The sequence below is a fragment of the Ursus americanus genome, chromosome 19 (genome assembly GCF_024610735.1).
Source record: "Ursus americanus isolate L20-20 chromosome 19, mUrsAme1.1.p, whole genome shotgun sequence".
Taxonomy (NCBI): domain Eukaryota; kingdom Metazoa; phylum Chordata; class Mammalia; order Carnivora; family Ursidae; genus Ursus; species Ursus americanus.
Window position 1 is genome coordinate 19,559,090 of NC_142145.1, and position 23,506 is coordinate 19,582,595.

Consider the following 23,506-nt stretch of genomic DNA (forward strand, 5'->3'; position numbering starts at 1 on the left):
AACGTCTGTCTCCCCTCTGAACTGAAAGTCCCACGAAGGCTGGGTGTCTGGCATACCACTGTGGTCACAGCACCTCACACAGCTGTCTTCAGTAAATATTTGATCTATGGATGAATCAACCAAAGGTTAAATAAAGGAAGAAAATACCTTTGTTGGAAGCTCTAGAATATAAACAGTGCCTGTATTCATTTCCTAGGATTGCTGAAACGAAGTACCACCGACTAAGTGGCTTAAACATAGTAATTGCTTGTCTCACAGTCTGGAGGCCGGAAGTCCAAGGTCAAGGTGTTGGCAGGGTTGGGTTTTTCTGAGGCTGTGAGGAAGGCTCTGTTTCATGCTTCTCCTCCAGCTTCTGGTGGTTTGCTTGCCATTCTGGGTGTTCCTTGGCAGGTACACATGTCACCTTGATCTCCACCTTCGGCTCTACATGGCATTCTCCTGTGTGCATCTGTGTCCGAATTTTTATAAAAACACCAATCATATTGGATTAGGGGACCAGCCTACTCCAGTGTGACTTCATCTTACCTAATTACATCTGCAGTGGTCCTGATTCCTAAGAAGATCACATTCGGAGATCCTGGGGCGGTTAGAACTTCAGCATATGAATGGGGAGGGAGCAAAATTCAACTCCGTAACAGTGCCTCGTATGTGTTTATTGTATAATGGATAAGCCATTCCTATGTCATTAAACAGAGAAGTAGGTTTAGTTACATTATCCTGGGTGCCCAATGATGTGTTGAGTTATTGCACAGACTACAAATAATGTGTATGAATTGCTTTGTAAATTGGAAACTATTCATTAGACGTTAGCATAATCAATTGAGGATGTTGATGAATTATTGATGTGTTATTGAGAAAGAACCAATCCCGTGAATTTGCTAGTCTTAAAATACCAGAAGCAGATTTTCCTTTATAACCTAGCTGGGTCTGCAGACTGTTTAAAATATTACCTGGTTCTTCTCTACTACTCAGACTGCTTATCAGCAATAATTGTGGATAATGGATTCATATTTTATTTACTCATTTGACAAACACATACAAATCACTTATTATATGCTATGCACTGTTTTAGGTGCTGGGAAAATGTTAACTTGCAAACAACCCCATGTTGTTTATTATTTCTATCATTATTAATGATTAATCTTATCTAAATTTTACTGATAAGGGAACTGAGGCACAGAGAGGTTAAGAAACTTGCCCAAGTTTCTGAGTGGCAGTTCCTGAGTGGCAGAGTCAGGCCATGAAACTAGGCAGTCTGCCTCCAAACCTTTTCACTGTAGAATGTTCTTTCTTCACAGAAAGTCGCATGGAAAAATTCAGTGTGTGACAGAACAAAGCAGAACTGCTTTGGTTTAAGTTAAGATGGCAAAGCCCTGTCTACTTAGCACCTCCCCTTCCCCTTGGGAGCCCTGTGTGCAGAGCCCTGATCTAGGAAATAACACCTCTTGGCGTGATGCCACTTATAAGCTGTCTTCAATCCACTCTAGCGTAAAACAAATACAATTCTTTTCTCACTTTAATTAACTGATTGTGTTTTATTTTGAAAATTTTATCTGCCTAATCTACTTCTGGCAGAAATAAAATGCTAAGATGGATTTTCCCCAGGAAGGTAACGCCATATGGCAATTTGGACTTTGCTGGCTTAAGTTCCCCTTGGGTTTCTTTGTACAAATCAAGGACTGTGATCACAAAAATTTTCTGAATCAAAGAGAAATGGAATTTGATTTTGTTTGAATAGAGTTGGATATAAACTTTGCAACCAGATTGGCATAAACCACCCCCTCTGTTATAGGCTGTGTGTCTTCTGTGGTTATTAATAATATTAAATAATAAGAGCGACAATATTAACTGTTACTGTCCATTAAGTGCCTGCTATAACCAACGAACTAAAAACAAAAAACAAAAAACCTTCAATTTTACAACTCTAGGTGTTTTATCCCTATTTTACAGATATGGGTAAGTTGAGGCTAAACTTTTATGTGACTAGTTTAAGATGGCCCAACCAGTGAGAAGAGGTACGATGTTTTGAGAAATATCGGTGATTAAGGAGCAGAATTCCTGATATTAAGAATAAAAGGCACAGAAGAGAATATGCTTAGGATATATAACGTGGGGCCCAAGGTGATTTTCAAATTATGAAAGACTGTGAGAATGCATTTGGGATCCATTCTGAAGAGTGATTCATTCCTAGGCTGAAACGCCTCTTATCATTTGTTAATGTACACGGTGTGTAACATACTAAAAAGAAAGAAAAGGTATGCAAATCAATCAAATGAGACCATAGATCTGGGGGGATTGAACTGGAGAACAAAACAGAACTCAGACCAAATTGATTGTTCTCCTCACCTTTTTTCCCTACAGACTTGCTCCCACCCTCTGCCACACCCTAACCCAGGGGTCAGCAAACGTCTTCTGTAAAGGACCAGATAGTAAATATTTGAGACATTGCTTGCCACATATTTTCTCTGCCGCCACCACACAACTCTGCTGTTATAAAGCAAAACCAGCATAGACAGTATGTACATGAATGGCTGTGGTTATTGTAGAGTAAACCTTCACGTGTGAACACTCAATTTGAACTTCATATAATTTTCATGTAGTACTTGTTTTGATTTTTGTTTTGTGTGTGCGTGTGCGCGCATTCATGTCGGACCATTAAAAAACGTTAGAACCGTTGTTAGTTCGTAGGCGGTGTAAATAGGTGGGAAGCCAGATTGGGCAACCGTGGTTTGCTGACCACCACTCAAGCTTGACCATCCCCTTCTGGTTTTCAAGCACATCGCTTATTGTCTCTACGGGTGTTTCTTTTATTTCAGACTGCACTTAAATGCTGTTTTGGACCAGGTACTTCATCCTGGAAGAGACTTCAGAGGACCAAGTACCAGAGGTGATCGCACCCACATTCTGCAAAAGCAGCCTTGCTGACTTGCAGCTGCCAGATCGACTGCAGGCGAAACAAAGAGAAGCCATTGTGGCTGTCTAAGAGGATTTATAATAAAATGGAAAATTCTTGGCATACTCTGTCAATTTCATTGAAGATTAAAGGATAAATGCAGGGCTTAGACTTATCCCAGTAGCTATCTAGTTTTAAAGTGATGCTAGCAAATAATGAAAATTCTTTGTGTGTTTTTCCAGCATAGGTCATTGCTAAATTTTAATTATTTTTGTTGTTTTTATCTCACTAGGGAAGCCAGCCTTAATGTGAGAGAAACACCCTTGAACTTGTCATCCAAAAGACAAAGGCTCGAGGTTCAGCTCTGTTCGTTTTATGGTGACCTTGGGTAAGTTATCACCCACGGGAGTCTTGGCTTCCTTATCGGTAAGATGAGATGAATAATCCTACCTCACAGGGCTTTTCATTTTCTTTGATTTTTTTTAGTTCTTTACTATTTATTAGGGAAATTGCAAACAGAAACAAAATAGAAGAGCCTAGTGAACCCCATGTGCCCTTGACCCGCTTCAACGATTCCCTGCATTTTGCCAGAATTCTTTCATTTTTACCCCACCCCATTTTTTTCTCTCTGCTAGAGCATTCTACAGCAATTCCAAAAGTAATATTTCAGTATGTATGACTAACGGAAAAGATCTTTCTAAAGAATATCATAATTCTAATATCATACCTAGCGAAATTACAATGACTCTTTCATATCATTTGTTAGCCAGGCAGACTTAGTTTCCCCGGCTGTCTCAACAATGTCTTTATATAACTGGTTTACTGGAATCAAGAGCCAAAGAAGATTCATATATTGCATTTGGTCATGTTTCTTAAGACTCTTCCTTTATGGCAATTTTTCCTTCTCTTCATCCCGTCTTTCTTCCTGTAATTTGGGGAAGGAACTAGTTATTTGTCCCATAAGATGTCCCATAATTTGGGTCTGGCCAATTGCATCCTTCACCCTTGTAGACTCATTGAACACGTTTCCTCTTGTTCCAGTACTTACTGTCCTTAGGTACGGAGGCTTGATGAGATTCAAGTTCACTTCTTTTTTTTTTTTAAAGCATACTCTGTAGGTGATGCTTTCTACTTGTGATTGTACCACATCTAGAGGCGAAATGTTTGGGTGTCTCTTTCCACTAATGTCAAGATTGATTAGTGATGTTCCCCAGGTTAGTGCATTCTTCATCAACCGCTCACCTAGTGATTTTAGCACTGGTTGGTGTCTGTTGTTCAGATCCGTTCTTCATTAAGAGGTTGCAAAATGCAGGTCTTCTAATTCTCTCAATCCACTTGGATTTATTAGCAGGAATTCTTTAGAAAAAAAAATCAACTATTTGGTTACCATGAAATATAGTTCATACAAGCAAGGCAAGATAAATGCTTGTTGGTGACTCTTCACTCCCTCTTTTGAGCTGATGTTAGTATAATGGCGGCCTCTCTCCATTGAGTTGGGTGATGATGGTTGCTGTTGGTGGTGGTTTTTCTCCTTCACCATGATTTCAGGAATTTCAGAATCCTTTATATTTCTCAATCCTTCACAGTCATTTCTCTATCAGGTTGGCTTTTGTGTCTTATTTGAGTAGTATTTGATCACTTTTTGCCTTCCGGTAGAACAAGGTATCTCGAGCTTACCTTGTACATTTCTTGTCCCAGACTTAAATCACTCAAAAGGTCATGGTTTCTTTTTAGTAGAAAATGGTAATACTGAGACTGCAGTCTGGACACGAGGAGTGTTAATTGCTTATATTTCTAAATTTTTGAGTGGCTAGACCTAGAATATACATTTTTAAAGGAAGATAAATCATTATTTTCCACTCATCATTTCAGTTTGGATTGTAAGGTTTTTACAGAACATTTTTTACTCTAATTGTAGGGGCTTTTTCTTTTATGCTCAGAATCTTGGTTCTTAATGAGGTTAAGACAACGACTTTGTGGCTTTATTCTACATCCAGCGTTTCTGTGGGTGAGTGCGCATACACATATTCTAGTTTCCAAGTAGCAACACCAATATTTCCACTAACAGTGTTATTAGTGAGTATAGTTTAAAATTGTTTTGCAATTCTTTTTGCTCCTAGGGCATCGCAAACCTGGGATAAATAGTCCCTGGCATGTGCTTTAAAGTCACTTCAAATAATTCTTGTGGATATGTCACCAACTTGATATGCATTTGTTTTATTTATTTCTTTTCGAAGGATTTCATTTTTTTCTTTTTAAGTTAGTTTTACTTTATAATTAGGTAAAATAATTACGCTGTTCAGTGTCAAAACTTAGATCTCAGATTTTCTATTCACCTCTCCCATCTTTTAGAAATTATGATACTGTAGATGCTTTATATATCCTTTTCTGCACCATTTTTTTTTATTGAATAATGCATCCTAGAGAAGACCCCATAGCAGTAGATGATTCAACCAGTCCTCTTTTTGTGGGTATTTTGGCTTTTCCCAAGATTTTCCTATTACAAATAATTCTCCAGTAGATGACCTTTATAGGCTATTGAGAGATAAAGTATACATGAATATATGTATATGTGCATACAAGTGATATATACATATGATTTTGTTATAATATATTGTTTTTGTCCCATAGTCATTTATTAAGCACTTATGATGTGTTAGAATATAAACAGGAATAAGATGTGGTCGGTCTCTGGTCTTTAGGTTTTATAGTCCAATATGAGGTGAAGTAAAAAAAAAAACATTTTACATTTTTCCTACATTTTTCCTTCTCAGATAATTTGATTTTTATGCTTCTAATCAATGAATGCTTCAGCTGGTGCTGTTTTTATATTAAATTAATTCCCGGATTTATGGATATATACACATAACAATAATTTATAAAATCTTCTACTGTATTTCATTACCGTGCTAATACAGAACTTCTTTTACTTAGTTTATGAGCGATATTACCATATCATTAAAGACGTTAGTTTTGTCTAACCAATTTATGTTACCCTAGAGCCAGAATTCACAATGACAACAGTCACAGGGACCACGGAGGTCCCCCCAAGGGATAAAAGGGAAGATAATTCTGCCTTGTATGAGTCCACATCAGCTCACGTTATTGAAGAAACCGAATATGTGAAAAAGGTATGCAGGTGCTGGGAATCATATTAGCATGACATGATTTTTTGAAATGCAACCTAATATGGATTGTTGGGCTTTGTTTCTCCCTCCATAGAACCCGTGAGGACACATATGGCAAAGGACAATCCCAATAGCTGACATTTCAACACGTTTAGTCACCTCTCTTGAGGACACGAACCTCTGTTCCCTCACATGGAGTAAAACTGAATAATGGGCCAGAAGGGTTCAGAACACCTATCAGCACTTAATTTGCCCCACGCTATTCACCACTGCACTTCTTACCATTTTATATCATTTCTCGGTTGTTTCACGAGTGTTGATACTGTGTTCCCGAGTAGATGTTTACGTGTCTCGCTGAGTTTCCGTCTCTCCTTATCCCCTTCCTTTTCACAGTTCCGGGTTGCTCTCCCCAGTGACACATCTTGGCATGTTACTTCATTAAAAATGTGAAATCTTATGAGAATCCAGGGATAATGGCTGACAAAAGTATATATTCTTAGGAACTGCTTCTTAGTGCAGATGGAAACATTTGGGCAGAGATAGTTGTTAACTTATGCGGATCGATTAATTCATCTTTGAGTGTCTTGCAATTCCATAGGTCACTAAGACATGGGGCTTATATTTCATGCATAAGTTTGTATGATCTCCTCTTAGTAATTATTCTGTAGTAATTACTAAATAGTAATTATTCCGTAGTAATTACTAGCTAGTAATTATTCTCTAGTAATTACTAGCTAGTAATTATTTTGTAGTGATTACTAAATAGTAATTGTTTTATAGTAATTACTAAATAGTAAATTAGTACTAAATTACTACATAGGAAAAATAGAACTAAATAGTACTAAATACTAATTACTAAACAGTAATTATTTTGTAGTATAATATTCATTTAGGTTATATTTTAGGTTTGGCTGAGAAAGAATTATAAAGACGTAATGTTCATTTTCTGTAATCTAAACAATATTAGCCTAAATGCAAGGCAGGTTGGTGGCAGTTATTTAAATCTGAGATCAGTATTTATGTATTACTTTCTAGATAGATCAGGGCTACTGTAGCTGGTATAAAGAAAAAAAGTATTTGACATTAAATGCCTTTGAAAAAAAATAAAGTATTTTTTTCTTCTAGATCCGAACTACTCTGGAAAAGATCCGAAATCAAATTTTTAAAGATGAAGTAGGACGTAACAGTACAAATCACAAACTAGAAACAAAGGTAATAAATTGATCAAAATGTACCACTTTATTCCTTCAGTAAATAAACATAAAACAGTATAAACCTTATTTAAATAACTTTTTAAGATAATTATTAAATTATCCTTTGAAGCTTTGAATGATGAATGTTAAATATTTTGTCAGTATCTAAAGATGTTAATGGGCATATGTATGAAATATTTAACCACATATGTTATTAGTAGGCTCAGATTGGAATGACTAGACCTTACTTGAATATTTTAAATGGGGCTTACTTATCTAAAGCATATGGGAAGACATCAGCCCAGCCAGGTTATATGGCAGCAACGTCTCCCAAAGACGGATGGGGGTACAACCTTTTAGGCTCACCAGGGTCACACCAATGGGCACAGAGTTGAAGCCGTTAGGCTTTTAGGTCAAGTGATCAGACAATTGATAAAACTTGAATTTCCCTCTCCCCTTTGACTGGCCTTATATTCTTAACTGCAAGCAATCTACACTTAGCCTTGTCTGGATTATACCAGGTTAGAGCTCATCTGAGCCAAGCGCCCCTCATCAGTGTCCATGTTGTCCACTATATACTATGGCCACAGAGAATGCAGAACATAGGATGTGAGGCATAAACTTTGTTCCCTTTATCATCCTCAGTCTCCCAAACTAAGACAACTAGCTCCAAATATTTTCTTATATTAATTTCTCAGAAACTAGAAAAAAAAGGTTAATGTTTGTGAATGGTGAGAAAGATAAAAAATTCCACTTTGGTTATATTGAGTTGTTTATTGAAGACCTCTAAGTGGAGGTTCCTAATGCATGTCTGATTCTGGGGTTGAAGGTAGAGGTCTGGGCTCAAAGGTCCAGGCTACAGGGCAGAGATTTTGGGAATAAGGATAGCATTTAAAGTTCTGAAATTGGATTAGATCACCAAACATGTGAGTGGATAGAAATGACAGGGACACCTAGGTGGCTCAGTCAGTTGAGCATCTCACTCTTGGTTTTGGCTCAGGTCATGATCTCATGGGTCCTAAGACTGAGCCCCTCCTCCGGCTCCACGCTCAGAGGGGAGTCAACTTGAGGATTCTCTCCCTCTGCCCCTCCCCACAAGCGTGGGAGTTCTCTTTCTCGCTCTCTCAAAAATAAATACATAAATAAATAAATAAATAAATAAATAAATCTTAAAAACCCAAAGAAACGACAGAAAATTTGAGCATTGAGTTCTGAGATATCCAACACTTAGGAAGAAGAAGAATCACCACTGCAGGCTGGGGAAAGAAGCTAGCGAATTAGAAGGAAAACCAGGAGAGACTGGAGTCACTGAAGACAAGTGAAAAGGGGTTTCACAAAGGGGGGAGGGGCTACTGTGTCAAATGGCGCCTATGGGCCAAGTAAACTGAGGAGTGAACATTGACCACTGGCTGTACAATGGGGAGGTTGTTGGTGACCTTGGCAGGATTAGCTTCTTAGGAGTGGAGATAAATCGTGCTGCTAGTGTGTCTGCCTTGGTCATCTCAAACCTCAGATGGTCAGCGGACAGATAACCTCAAAGTACCTGCCCCTTCCCCACAATATCTGAACAATGTCCATGTAGGAATTTCGTCATCATGATCTTGGGCTTTGCTGCTCTCCAAGTGTGGGCTGCAGTCCAGGCAGCAGCAGCAGGATTGGGGAGCTCTTTGGAAATGAAGTATCCAGGAAAAAATAGCATGAAGCAGATACTGTTTGGAGGGCAGGTGACATTTGCTGGAAAAAATTGTATAATCACTTCTAATTCTACTATCTAGAGATAACCATTATTAACATTTGCTATGTACATCCTTCCATTTTTTTCCTATGTATTATTTTGTATGTATGGCTCTTTCTCTTTCCGTAAAATGGTGTTACTGTATATACTGTTTTGTATCCTGCATATTTCACGTAGAAGTTATGTTGTTCACATTTTCCCATGTCAATAAATATTCTTCTATGGCTTTAAAAAAAAAAAAAAAAAAAGAAATGCAACATCTAGAGCCCCACCCCAGACCTCTTGAATCAGAATCTGCATTTTAACCAGATCTATCATCAAGTGACTCATTAAAGTTTAAGATACTCTAATCCATGACCTGTGTAGCTATCTTCTGCTACCAGCAACCTGCCTTCTACAAGAGTCTTTCCATCAACTATTTAACAAATTAAAAAACAAAATAATTTCTGTATACAGAGAGTGAGAGTATATAGTAGGGCCTGGAGTAGAATAAATAAAACCCTGATGGAATTATAGTGACTGTATTATTTATATGCACCATATTCTTTTTTGTTTTAGTTTTTTATTTCTGTGAATAAAACCCATATTTTGTACTGAAAAGAATATTGGCTTTGTCAGACAAACTTGGATTCTAATTCACGTTCTGGTAGTTATTTTAGGTATAACCTCAGGCTTATTAGTGAAACACTCTCATCCTCAATTTTCTCCTCTGTATAATGGGCATAGTGCCTTCTAGTGGTTTAAGTATTCAGACAAAGGGGCGTTTATAAAACATCTAAAATATTGCATGGCACATGATAAATGCTTATGAAATAAAAGTTATTATTTTAAAATTGTTTCATTGTAGGGTATGTAGAATTTTGTAATTCGTTAGTCTGTCTTGAAATAATCTGGAGGAGCAGAAAGCACAGGATGGATCTCTCTCACTTACTGCCTAAACCTGGGCTCAGTACCTCACTTTTCATATCTGTAAAATTGATGTAGTTGAGTTAGATAATTTCAAATTTCCTTTCCACTTCAGCGTGTCCTTGATTCCGGATGAGATTTATCTTACGCTCTAAGTGTATTTTCAGTGGGCTAGGGTTTACACTGTGTCACACTGGCAGTACCATTCAGTTCTGATATCTCTGGAAATTTAATATGGGGTAATTACAGTGAAGCATCATTGAACATTGAATATCGTGTATTGTAACTCTGAGGCCTGATTATATTAGTTTGTAATACAGTGTAACCAAAATGCATTTCTGTCTGCAACTTAAATAAAAAAAGGAAAAAAATTGGCCTTGTAGATATATTCTTTATCTCCTTAAAAGGACTTAATGGTATATTTTAAACTATAGGAAATAGAAAAAGTATAAAAGATGTACCTCTACTTTTTTTTTTAACATAAGAATCGAATCAAATTTGAGCAAATCCAGGGACCAGCTGCTTCATCGAGAATTCCCCATTGATATTTGAAATTCAAAAGATGTATTTTATTTGTGCTGACCTGAATCTTTTTTTGGTATATGTAATAGGGAGTGATAATTATTGTTGTCAAAGTTTGTAGAAGAAAGGAATAGTCAGGTTGATGATTTTCGTGTTTGTTCATTTCAGCACTGTCGAAACATTCAAAAGGGCTCTGATTCTGAAACGGACCCCTCCTGTTGCAGTTTGGACCTACTCATGGAAAGGATGAAAGGAAAAGAACAGCAGCTCTTAGAAATGAACAAAGAAAATGAAGTATTGAAAATCAAGGTATGGCTATCAGGAGAAATTTCTTTTCTTTTTTTTTTTTAAAGAGTTTATTTATCTATTTGTTGGGGGAGGGGCAGAGGGAATGGGAGAGACAGCATCTCAAGCAGACTTCGTGCTGAGCACGGAACCTGACATGTGGCTCAGTCTCATAACCCTGAGATCACGACCTGAGCTGAAACCAGGAGTTGGACGCTTAACCGACTGAACTACCCAGGTGCCCCTATTAGGAGAAATTTCTAATTTTGTATTTTTGAGCCAATAAGATAGTTTCATGGATGTGTTAAAGCAGACAGGCATCCTTATACATTCACAGGTCCACACGTATGCTCACCTGCATGAAGAAACACTTTTCCGTTTTATAAATTAAATCTCAGTGTTTTATTTTGGAGACTACTTTTACTATTGAAAAGATTTTACGGAAGTTTCAGTTATGCAAGACGAATCAGTTCTAGAGATCTGGTGTGTAGTGCCTGTAGTTAATACAGTGTCTTACACTTAAAAATGTGTTAAGAGGGTCGGTGTCACGTTAAGTGTTCTTGCTAAATAATTTTTAAAAGTCCTTCATGTTTAACGCATATTAATTAGAGCACTCAGGGGCGCGTGGGTGGCTCAGTCAGTTGAGCATCTGCCTTCAGCTCAGGTCATGATCCCAGGGTCCTCAGCAAGGAGCCTGCTTCTCCCTCTGCCTGCCACTCCCCCTGCTTGTGCTCACGCACGCTCTCTCTCTCTCTCTGACAAATAAATAAATTAAATTAAATAAAAGTGGGATGCCTGGGTGGCTCAGTCAGTTGGGCCTCTGCCTTCAGCTCAGGTCATGATCCCAGGGTCCTGGGACCGAGTCCCACATCGCACTCCCTGCTCAGCGGAGAGTCTGCTTCTCTTTCTCCCTCTGCCTCTTCCCCCCCAGCTTGTGCGTTTTCTCTCTCTCTCTCAAATAAAAAAATAAAATCTTTAAAGAAAATAATTAGAGCACTCAAGGTCAAATGTCTCATTATTTTGTTTAATCTGTTATTGGCTGCTTTATTTATTTATTGGTTTATTATATATGCAGTCCTGCGATGACGATCTCCATAGGTAAATCTTTGTGGCCATTCTTGATTATTTTTTGGGGTTAAATCCCTTGAGAGATTCATGACAATGGCCCTTAATCCTCATATCTTGTCCCACTGCTGTTTTAGGAAAACGCATCTTCTAGTCCTGTTGTGGACATCAGTGATAAAAGGAAATAAATGTATAAGCTGATGAGGCACCGTGGAGCCCTTCGCAGGGTGCAGTTTATGAATGCAGGGCACTGATTTGGGAGCTTTGGATTGGCCCGGTCGGTGAAAATCCTTCTGCGTGACAGTTTCCCTAAATAGAGTGTTTCTCATTTTACGTTTTCCTCTTGCCAGATATAGTGTCTTTTCTCCCATCTACTGTCTAGGAGGTGGTGCAAATGGTACAGTTACAGCCTCTCTGTTCTCAGTCGCCTGTCAAACTGTTCTGCCTTTAACCCTTTCTGCTGTAAATGTCAAAACATGACCTCTTTTCGTAGCTGGAAGCCTCCAGACAGGCAGGAGCGGCGGCTCTGAGAAATGTGGCCCAGAGATTATTTGAAATCTACCAAACACAGTCTGAAGAAGTTAGAAAGAAGCATGAGGATGGTAAACACTTACTCGAGGTACTGAGCTAGCGGCTTGTCTGTCTGTTGGAGAACTGACACCCCAGCGTGTGTGTACGTGTGTTGGTTCACACCTCTCCTTTTAAGGTTAGATGTAAAATCAGCAATGGCTCATGACTTGGGCAAGCCTTGGACAGGGCAGGGTGCCCATCTTCTATGCTGATCTCTCCCCACCCCTGCTTAGCCTGGCACCCAGACATTGTCCAGCTGCTGCGTTGCCACTCTCGCTCAGAGCCCTGGGGAGCACAGGTGGGAGGGGGCTGTGCCCCCCTGCCTAGAAATCAGGGCTGTCCCGGTGCCACCGGCCAGTGACTCCTCTTCTGGTTCTGCTTTTGGCTAACGAGATGGCCTAGGCAGAGTCATTCTCCCTCTCTGGAGTTGGATTTCCTCGTCTCTACAATGAAAGAGTTGGGCTAGATCAATGGTTTCAAAATGGTTTTGACCCTAGAATACGTTCTTCAAATTAAAAACAAACAAACAAATGTATGTGTACCTTTATATTCTAAAATACATATTTCTTATTTAATGTATAACTATATAAATTAAAATATTTTAAACACATAAATACATATATGTGTATATCTGTGTGTGTATATATATCATAGACATACACACGCAGACACACACAGATACACGCATACTTTTTTTGTTCGTTTTTAAATCTGAAGTATACATTTTAGGACCAATAAACCTTTATCTGGAGAATGTACTAGGACTGGAAAAGGAAAAAAATGTGTGTGTGTATGTATGTGTGTTCACCCGGACTCAAAACAGGGAAGCTCCCTGATGCTGGGGTGGGGTGCCTAGGCTTCTGCCAGCTCAGGCCTTGCAGAGGTCCCCAGGGGAGCACAGCGGGAAATGCATTGTGCGGGTGACACACCTTCATGCTTCCGGATGTGGTGGTGATGGTCGGAAAATCACATGCAGGCAGGGTGCAGATAAAGAACCTTAGTGAATGACGTGAGCCAACTTGTGTGGACCTGAGTGCTCTACGTGGGTGAATGGACATGGCCTGTCAGGAAGGGAATGCACACATGTTCTGCAAAGGGGCCTCAGCCCCAGCCTTGAATTGCCTGGCAGGAATGCCCACCTGGGCTTTCCAAGGGAAGGAAGCTAGACACTTTCTTCTACTGGTAAAATCTCAAATTTTATGAAATATAAATGCTGATGTGTGTGTGCATGTCGGGTAGACGTCAGTTGAGACACTCGCAAGTGTGGCCTGTGGGCTGCCAGATGAAGACTTTGCTTCTATGGTCTTTAGCACAACTCCTGCGATAGGCCTGGGAAATAACCCCCAACACCGTGGGGATCATTATTGTGCTTTTATGACACTTTCTGATTAAAAATAAAATATTAAAAAAATGAAACTTTTTTACTTGAACATATAAGATTTTATTTGTGTTCTAATTAAGTTTTGTTGAGAAAAAGTCAAAAATTTCTTCATCTTCAATTAGCATCTCTCTTTCTTGTACCAGTAGGGCTAACATGTTTTATGGTAACAAATGTAAACATTCTAGGGATAACACTAATATATTATTAATTCCACATTGCTTTAGCACTGTTGCAGCCCATCGGGTTTCTTTTGAAGGAAACACTAAATTCAAAAGAGCAATTTGAATCAAGTGTGAATTATTAAGTTTTTTTGGCTACTCAGAATTATAGAGGGAGAGCATGTCTGTATAATTTAATAAAAACAAGAGTTTGACAGTTGTTTTTCTGACAAAGGCTAACAAACTTGAAAAAGAACAGCAATTGAAACAACATGTTGAAAATCTGAGTCAAGTTGCTGAAAAGCTTGAAGAAAAACATAATCAAATCACAGAGCTGGAGAACCTTGTACAGAGGATGGAAAAGGTGAGCCCCTGGGGACTTAAAGGGATTACTTCCGGACAGTTAGGGCAAGAATGAAAGAAAATAACAAGAAAATAAATAAGATATAGATACATAAAATTTATATATTTATATAAATGTATTATTCACATGTGTATAAATACAATTTATAAATTTATATAATTATATATATTTACATAATAATATGTATATATTTTAGAGAGAGAGCATGCATACTAAAGTGAGCATGGGGAGGGGAGGAGCAGAGAGAGAGAGGGGGAGCATCTCAAGCAGACTCCCTGCTGAGCGTGGAGCCCAACATGGGGCTCGATTTCACGACCCTGAGACCATGACTGAGCCAAAATCACGAGTAGGATGCCCAACCAGCTGAACCACCCAGGTGCCCCTGAAATAAATAAGATTAATTGCAAGTAAGTCCTCTTTGTAACAACTAAGACTTTTGAAAGTACTCAATAATGTTAGTTCCTTCCCTTACACACTTAATATGATCTGTACAGTCGCTGATTGACCTTTCTACAAATATTGCAGTCATATCATCCCCTGTCACTTTCTCTCTCTAGTGTATATATGGCTTAGAAAGGCGAAGCAGACGAGGCTGTGAGTGGAAACAATGGGAATGATCACAAAGTCCACCTATTACTAGTAATTACACTGTGGATCCCTGTAATCATAACATTTCCACGTATTAGTCAGTGAAGTATCCATTCTTTGGGTGGGGCCACCCGAGTTCACTTCAGCATTGTGAATACCAATGGCCGCATTAGGACTGATATAATTCACATTCAGAAAAGACATCTTCTAGGAGTTGGGACTTCCATAAGAGACCATTTAGGGAAGAGTTGGGAAGGAACAAAAATTCTTAAAAATTTTATGCAGTGTGCCTTTGAGTGGCTGATACTCCAAATATATGAAAAAGGTGAGCCCATAAATGTAATGATGCATCTCTTAAAATTTAGAATACAGACAAACCAAGGAATACAGGGTTTTTACTGGCAAAACAGACTAATAGAAAATTGGGCTTTCTGAAGCTGAATTTGGGGTAGATAAGAATACAGGCTTTGGGGGTGCCTGGATGCCTGGCTCATTCAGTAGAGCCTGTGACTCTTGATCTCAGGGTTGGAAGTTCGAGCCTCACATTGGGTGTAGAGATTACTTAAAAATAAAATCTTCAAAAAAAAAAAAAAAGAATAGAGGCTTTGGTGGCTGGTAAATATTGCCCAATAAATTTTTATATTATTATAATAATCCCCTGATTTGCCCCTTCCCTTCTCAGCCTTATACTGTTGTATGTCTCCTTGAGTTGATGCCATTTTAGACATGTCACTTCAAAAGCAGCACATTTCCATATTCAGGTTTCTTGCCAAAGGAAATTTGATTAACTTTTTACGTATTTCCCAATGATTTAATTTATAACACTGAGCTTGGTTGAATTTTGTAGTGTCAATGAAGGTCCTATGAGGAAATCACAAAAATTAAATAAGCCCAAATTCAACTGAATCTAGTAATAATAATAATATATAGCTACATCTGTATTGCGCAGTGGGTCACTGACTGTGTTACTGTCACCAGAATCACTGGGCTAGAATGTCCTCAAGCGGCTGGTTTGCTGCAGTGTGACAGTTTATAGTTATGATATTTTGAACAAACTGTAACATTTGGATAAATACTTTGTAGCATTAGAGCATTTATCCTGTAATAGTTTCGCAAACTCAGCACAAAGAATGTTTGCATTTAGGAAAGGAAGACAATTCCGGAATGCAAATGGGGTGGATTAACCAGCTTTCATTTAAATTTTGACTTGTGATCACCTCCAATCCAAACCCAGTCACCCTGGGTCTGGTTTAGTAGCCAGCTGTGGAATATAATTTCTATTTCCTAGAAATCCTGTGAAATCTGTCCTGAATGTGAGTTATCTCGGAATTCTGGGTTGCAGTCACTTGACTGTTTGTTCAACAAATACTTGAGCACTTACCTCGTGCCAGTCAGAGCTAGAGGTTAGATATCTGTTCGTGAATGAACCAGATAGAGTCCCTTTGTGGAGATTTCAATGTAGGATATCTGGGTTCTGTGGAACTCAAGGAACTTCTCTTATCTCTCTTCAGTCATTCTCCTTGGTTCCCTAGGGAGGCAAATACCCATATTGAAGGTAGGGGAATGTACCCCAGAAAAAAGTTGACTGGCTTAGATACTGGCAGACATTTTTGAGAAGTGGTAGGCTAGCGTTTATCTTTTTTGTTTTTGTTGGTTTTGGTTTTTTTGCATTTATCTTGATATTGAGCCATAATGGTGGGCTGTCTGTAGGTGATCTGTGACAAAGTAAGTGGACAGGATGCCCATGGTTCATGGCCATCAGGAACCTTCCAGAATATTCTAGTAGTTATTTCCTAGAGTGGAGCCTATTGGAATCTCAGGGAGGTGGAGGTAGAGGTAGGTGGGGATGGACGGAAGGGCACTGTGGAGGAGTTTTTTAAAAACATATTTAGTTTAAAGGATGTTATATCTGTAAAACAAACAAGCAAATAAATAAAGCTGTAAGAAACAAAGCTTGGCAACATCTTGCTTTAAGGTAAAACCAAGAATACTTTTAAGGCTATGATGAAGGGTTCCTCAGGTGGGGGGTGTATATCAGAATGAGAAGAGGCGAAACTCTAGATTTTTGTGTTAGTAGAAGAAAGACATGAGTTCAGAAAGGAAATGAAAATTAAAAAAGAACACCCACACAGAGGTTGATAAATACTGCCCTGGTGTGGGTGGCCCCTAGAGTAGGATTCATTTTCTACTCACTTGAACAAGCCACTGCTCCAGTAAGTAGCCATTAGTGGTATGAGGTCTGGTAATGAACACATTACTTAAAACCTTCACCATCTGTCCCACTTGAATCAGGAATGCAGTGAGAATGAATTCCGTAAACACAGTGATAAGCCAGCAAAAACGCCCAATAAGAGCATTTTAATATGGCATATGTTCCTTTTGCTAGCAGTGCAATTCTGTTGCATCGTATTTGTTTTCCAGTGTCATCGATTTAGCTCTATTAGAATGTTAGAGCTCAAAGGTACTTTGAGACCACCCAGTTCCTCCTCACCATTTTATAAATGAGGACAGTGGGAACAAGGAACGATTCCACTGTCCTCCAGTTACCAGTTCAACATGCTTTCCATTATGCCCCATTCTTCTCCGGTGTCAGATAAAAATGATCTACTTGGTTCCTAAATCATTTAGATGTTAACATATGGCAATTATTTAAATTGGTGTCTACTCCACTTTGATCAGTAGGGCAAGGGAGTTCTTAAGCTCCCCAGAGGTACAGTTTGGGGAAGAGTGCATTGCCCACTGGGTGGTGCTGTGAACTCCTTTCCTTTTCCAGAAGACACTGTCCCTGAGAAAAAGTGCTAGCCAGTACAATGTGATTTTCCGGTGTGATTTTCCGTGTTGTCAGAGAGGAAGCATCAAGAGCCCAGGCTCCATGCTGGAACGTTGGCCAGGGCAGAATGTTTACTTGTCCAGTTGTTCGGTTTGCTTGAACCCTGGTTATGAAGATCCATTAATGGAGAGTAAGTCCATGAGGAGGAATGTTAAACACCATTTTCCTCCCTACAAAGTTAAAATATATTATCAGTGATGTGTTTCTTTGATGATCCAAGGCATACCTGTGATGCCTCAAAAATAAGTCGAACACAGCTAGGAAACACAAGGGAAATTCCTATATGTGACAAGAATACTATAGGAAAAAATTGAAAAAGTTAATATAAACTTAAAAAATAATAGCACGTAAGATAGGAAGTGTTTGCCACCTTCAAATTATTATAAATTGAGGTCCTAATATGTATGAGAGAAACATGGGGGCCTTCATATATAATACTCCAACCATCCGAACATTTCAATATAGGTAGTATTATCCCCATTTTAGGGGTGTTCGAAAAGTCATGACTTAAAAAACCATGACTCAAACAAATATAGAATGAATACATGTCAGTTTTTCTTTTCTTTTTTTTTTTTTTTAATGATTTTTTATTATGTTAGTCACCATACAGTACATCCCCGGTTTCCGATGTAAGGCTCGATGATTCATTAGTTGTGTATAACACCCAGTGCACCATGCAATACGTGCCCTCCTTACTACCCATCACCGGTCTATCCCATTCCCCCACCCCCCTCCCCTCTGAAGTCCTCAGTTTGTTTCTCATAGTCCATAGTCTCTCATGTTTCATTCCCCCTTCTGATTACCCCCCCTTTCTTTATCCCTTTCTTCCCCTACCGATCATCCTAGTTCTTATGTTCCATAGATGAGAGAAATCATATGATATATGTCTTTCTCTGCTTGACTTATTTCACTTAGCATTATCTCCTCCAGTGCCGTCCATGTTGTAGCAAATGTTGAGAACTCGTTCTTTCTGATAGCTGAGTAATATTCTATCGTATATATGGACCACAACTTCTTAATCCAGTCATCTGTTGAAGGGCATTTCGGCTCCTTCCACAATTTAGCTATTGTGGACATTGCTGCTATGAACATTGGGGTGCATATGGCCCTTCTCTTCACTACGTCTGTATCTTTGGGGTAAATACCCAGTAGTGCAATGGCTGGATCATAGGGTAGCTCAATTTTTAACTTTTTAAGGGACCTCCACACTGTTTTCCAGAGTGGCTGTACCAACTTGCATTCCCACCAACAATGTAGGAGGGATCCCCTTTCTCCACATCCTCTCCAACAATTGTTGTTTCTTGCCTTGTCTATTTTTGCCATTCTAACTGGCGTAAGGTGGTATCTCAGTGTGGTTTTGATTTGAATTTCCTTGATGGCTAATGATTTTGAACATTTTTTCATGTGTCTGTTAGCCATTTGTATGTCTTCATTGGAAAAGTGTCTGTTCATATCTTCTGCCCATTTTTTGATTTGTTTATTTGTTTCTCGTGTATTGAGTTTGAGAAGTTCTTTGTAGATCTTGGATACCAGTCCCTTATCTGTAGTGTCATTTGCAAATATCTTCTCCCATTCCGTGGGCTGCCTCTTAGTTTTTCTGACTGTTTCCTTGGATGTGCAGAAACTTTTAATCTTGATGAAGTCCCATAAATTCATTTTATCTTTTGTTTCTCTTGCCTTTGGGGATGTGTCATGAAAAAGGTTGCTTTGGCCGATGTCGTAGAGGTTGCTGCCTATGTTCTCCTCTAGGATTTTGATGGATTCCTGTCTCACATCGAGGTCTTTCATCCATTTGGAGTTTATTTTTGTGTATGGTGTGAGAGAGTGGTCAAGTTTCATTCTCTTGCATGTAGCTGTCCAATTTTCCCAGCACCATTTATTGAAGAGACTGTCTTTTTCCCACCGGATGTTTTTTCCTGCTTTATCAAATATTAGTTGCCCAAAGAGCCGAGGGTCCATTTCTGGGCTCTCTATTCTGTTCCATTGGTCTATGTGTCTGTTTTTGTGCCAGTACCATGCTGTCTTTGTGATCACAGCTTTGTAGTACAGCTCGAAATCCGGCATTGTGATGCCCCCAGCTTTGTTTTTCCTTTTCAACAGTTCCTTGGAGATTCGGGGCCTTTTCTGTTTCCATACAAATTTAAGGACTGTTTGTTCCAGTTCTTTGAAAAATGTCCTTGGTATTTTGATCGGGATAGCATTGAAAGTGTAGATTGCTCTGGGTAGCATGGACATTTTAACTATGTTAATTCTTCCGATCCATGAGCATGGAATATCTTTCCATCTTTTTATGTCTTCCTCAATGTCTTTCAAGAGTGATTTCATGTCAGTTTTTCTTAACTCATTCATTAATAAGGGAACCAGTAAGATGGTAAAACTGGTTTAAATAGAAGATTTTGAGAAACTGGATATTTATAGACATTTTGAAAAAAGGAATATAGGATCAGATTACTAGGTTAGATACAAAGCTGGTTAATATTTTTGAAGGCAATCAAATCATAACCTGTGGGATTATCTTTTCTACCAGGCAGAAATCTACACATGAACAGACAACTTCACAGAGTCAGGGCTCTAATCAAATCATAAACAATAAAGTCAAACACACAGAAATTCTCCATGAATTGGTTATTCAACAATGACCCAATATGACATTAAAATCATACATTGTTTTGATTTCCAAGTTTGGGCTATTTTTTCTCAACAAACATAAGGCCCAGAGAGGTAAAAACCTTGGCAAAAGTTGTTACAGTCACAGTTTCAAAACTAGGTGGGACCATGTCCAAAGAGATTCCCACATTTTTGCTCTACGACACAGCATTTTATATTTTACCCATATAAATACTGCAGCAGGAATGGTTTTAAATAGCATTGTAAACAGTGCCAAAACATCTCTTACCATCAAATATTAAAAAAAAAAAAAAACCCACAATCATCCCAGCTTGTTTTTTCATGGACTTACTATTTTTCTTTTGAATGCAAAGAATTTGGTTTAATAATGACATTCAGTTATTTCTTTACATTTTCTTTGTCCATGTCAAAATTTCTCTTATATTCTAACTAGGAAGTGACTGTATTACCTGTGGCCTTGATCCTTCACTAAAAAGGCTTTTACGACTTTTCTACTTTCTGGCCGATGCCCTGTGAGCTGGTAGACGTATAAAGTCAGTAGTGTCCTTGGAGACCAGTGACTCAGTCTAATGTAGGAGAAGCAGGTGGAATGGAGGGAGAGCCAATGCCTAGAGAGATGAGCTTGTATTCAGGGTGGGACGGAGAGAGGCGGGAGTTTGAGCAGGGTGTACTTCAGTTGTTGGCTGGAGAAGGAGCAGAACCTCTCCAGGCAGGTGAGGGGAGTGAAGACAACTAGTCTTGACCTGTCACTGAGCTACTTGGAAACCACACAGGAGGACGCCTGGCCAGGTCTCACTGGGGTGGGTTGTCACAGTGCCATCTGAAATGAGCTCTTTAGCTCAAAACATATTTTCTAATATCATAAGAAGCATCTTTTGTGAACAGTTTGCAAGAGTGACTTAGCAAACACACACACACACACACAGAAATAAATAAAATTGTATTTTATTTTCTTCTAGGAAAAGAAAACTCTGCTAGAAAAGAAACTGTCTTTGGAAAACAAGCTGCTGCAACTCAAATCCAATGCTACATATGCTAAAAGGTTTGCAAATCTCCCTCCTTACTAAAGAGTTCCTAATACCTTTCCTCTCTGCTGGTCGATCCACTGGCCAATGGCCAGAAGGCTAACACCCTCCAAGGAGACAGGAAGGCTGAAAGGGCAGGACAAAGGGAAATTTCTTAATATTAACAGCCACCAGGTGCCTCCCCTCCCTCCCACTGGGCAGAGTTCCCTGGCGGTACTGGGAAACTGGGGCAGGGTTAATTCTCCCAGAGAATGAAGGAGCCTGTCCCTTCCTGTTGACCCTGGGTCCTAAAGAGGATGCTTCCTTCCCCCTGATGCTTCTGATTTTGTTAAAGGGTCTCCGCTATAACCTGCATCAAATTGGCTAGCCCACAAGTGGAACAGTAAGATCCTTTTATGGTGCTCCCCAACTTTGTAGAGAAGGAACTACTCTGAATGCATTCTTAGTTCTTCGGACTTACGAATACTCATAATTCACAAGCTGTGACAGTCCTGAGTACGGGGGTGGCGTGGATTACGGTTATCACCCAACTGCTGCATGACTTCGCTGCTGTTAGAAAAATTCTCTGGAACATCATGTAATAACTCTTAACACATAAAATTTCATCACTTTTTCCCCCCTTTCCCTTCCCTTCTCTACGAATTCTAAACCTGCCACTGTTGTTACATGTTCTGATACAATGTTCAAAGTCAAGCCTATGTTGAGGTCTTATTTTATCCATCTGGAACTATTGCTTCTTAGGATATCAAGCCCTGTTATGAGCCTCAGAATGTATACATTTGTATTCTCATGTATTTAATAATATATACTCAAACATCTCTCTCTCTTGGTCTTTGATTTTTTTTTTTTTTCCTGTTTCTCTTTCCTTTCCAATTATGTTTTCTCTTCTCATCTCTCAAAAGCTTCTGCCTTCTGTCTGGCTCATATTCATGTATTGGACCACATCCGCCAAAGTCTAGACCTGGGCTGATGGTGGCAATTACACATACGTATTCAGAACACACTGGAATACTACTGACATTAATTTACCCATATTCTTCTTTGTGAACAAGCATATAGCCCCAGTAGGTGGCTTTCTAAGACAGTGCCATATAACACTGCACATCTCTGTGGGAAATTAAGGAAGTTCTGTGGAAGACGCCCATAGGTCTTCAGAATTACTTGCACATACTCATAACTTTAAGTAAATCTTGGATTATGTTGTTGTTGTTTCTTCTGAAAGAGAGCCTGTCCCTGCAGAACTGCTGGCTGGTACAATATGCTTTCCATCAAAAGTCCAGACAATCTGTGTTTGTTTGGTTTTTTTCTTTAAAAATGATTTTTATTGATAATAGGGTTTTTGTCCGTCTTTGAGCACAAAATGTAACCATTTTCAAAACCAAACTGAACTATTCTTTCTGTTCTATTATATATGAGCAGTTGTTATAGGGAATTCTCAGAAAGCTCTTAGGGAGGATTTAGAAATGTCTTGAGGAAAATGGATGTTTTGTGTTTCTAGAAAGGTGTTTGAACATCCAGGCTTATGTAATTTTCATAGATTGTAGGCATCACAAATATTTATCTTATTATTTGTCTGTGTGTAGAGGTATTCACTCTGCTAAGTGACAAGAAAATGAAATCAGTAGGAGTCAGGCTCTTCTGGTTAAAGCAATAGAGACTTGGTTAAGCTACCACAAACAAGAGGATTTCTGGTAGGTGAAGACTGAATAGATATGGCCATAAAGAAGATGCATCTCATGGGAAGACGGGAGGACCACCCTTTAGCATCTAATGTGTTTTCAAAAACCAGATTATTTTGTGGCTCCTATTCAGTCATGTGTGTTTGTACAGTTTCACTCTTTCTTGCTCTTTGTTTTTCCTGTGTGATTTATGAACTGTTTTCAGTGGTCTTCTCCAGCTGGCTCATATTCTTTACTTTCCTTTCAAATTGCAGAGGAGTCTACGGGCCTAATACTACTTCCTGTATTGTGTAGAATGCTCATGTTTACCAAACCCCTACATTGTCATCTAACCAATGGCCTTTTGGCAGGCACCAACTCCCGCTCCTACAGGTGGCCTTCCCTTACCCCCAAAATAGCCTAGAGCTGCTTTTCTGAGTAGGGGGCTCTGGGTGATCAAATTTCCCTTGCGCAGGAGGGTGGGTTTGACAGGTGCCATGACTCCTTGCCATTTTGATGAAAAGATTCAGTATGTTCTAACCTGGCATTTCTACTATTAAAAAGCATCTCTAAAGAT

The 23,506-nt window shown here is 39.0% G+C and overlaps 1 protein-coding gene across 4 annotated transcripts in view; it reads left to right on the forward strand.

Moving 5' to 3' along the window:
* CCDC68 (coiled-coil domain containing 68) overlaps positions 1-23,506 on the forward strand; it is a 53,014-nt gene that overhangs the window by 9,327 nt on the left and 20,181 nt on the right. For all 4 annotated transcript variants that reach the window (XM_045790143.2, XM_087869785.1, XM_087869786.1 and 1 more), the window contains exons 2-9: positions 2,817-2,887; positions 3,186-3,281; positions 5,894-6,024; positions 7,147-7,233; positions 10,546-10,686; positions 12,221-12,346; positions 14,072-14,200; positions 21,206-21,288. In XM_045790143.2, the coding sequence (XP_045646099.2) occupies positions 3,269-3,281; positions 5,894-6,024; positions 7,147-7,233; positions 10,546-10,686; positions 12,221-12,346; positions 14,072-14,200; positions 21,206-21,288 (710 nt within the window). In that variant the 5' untranslated portion in view covers positions 2,817-2,887; positions 3,186-3,268. The remainder of the gene's footprint in view (positions 1-2,816; positions 2,888-3,185; positions 3,282-5,893; positions 6,025-7,146; positions 7,234-10,545; positions 10,687-12,220; positions 12,347-14,071; positions 14,201-21,205; positions 21,289-23,506) is intronic.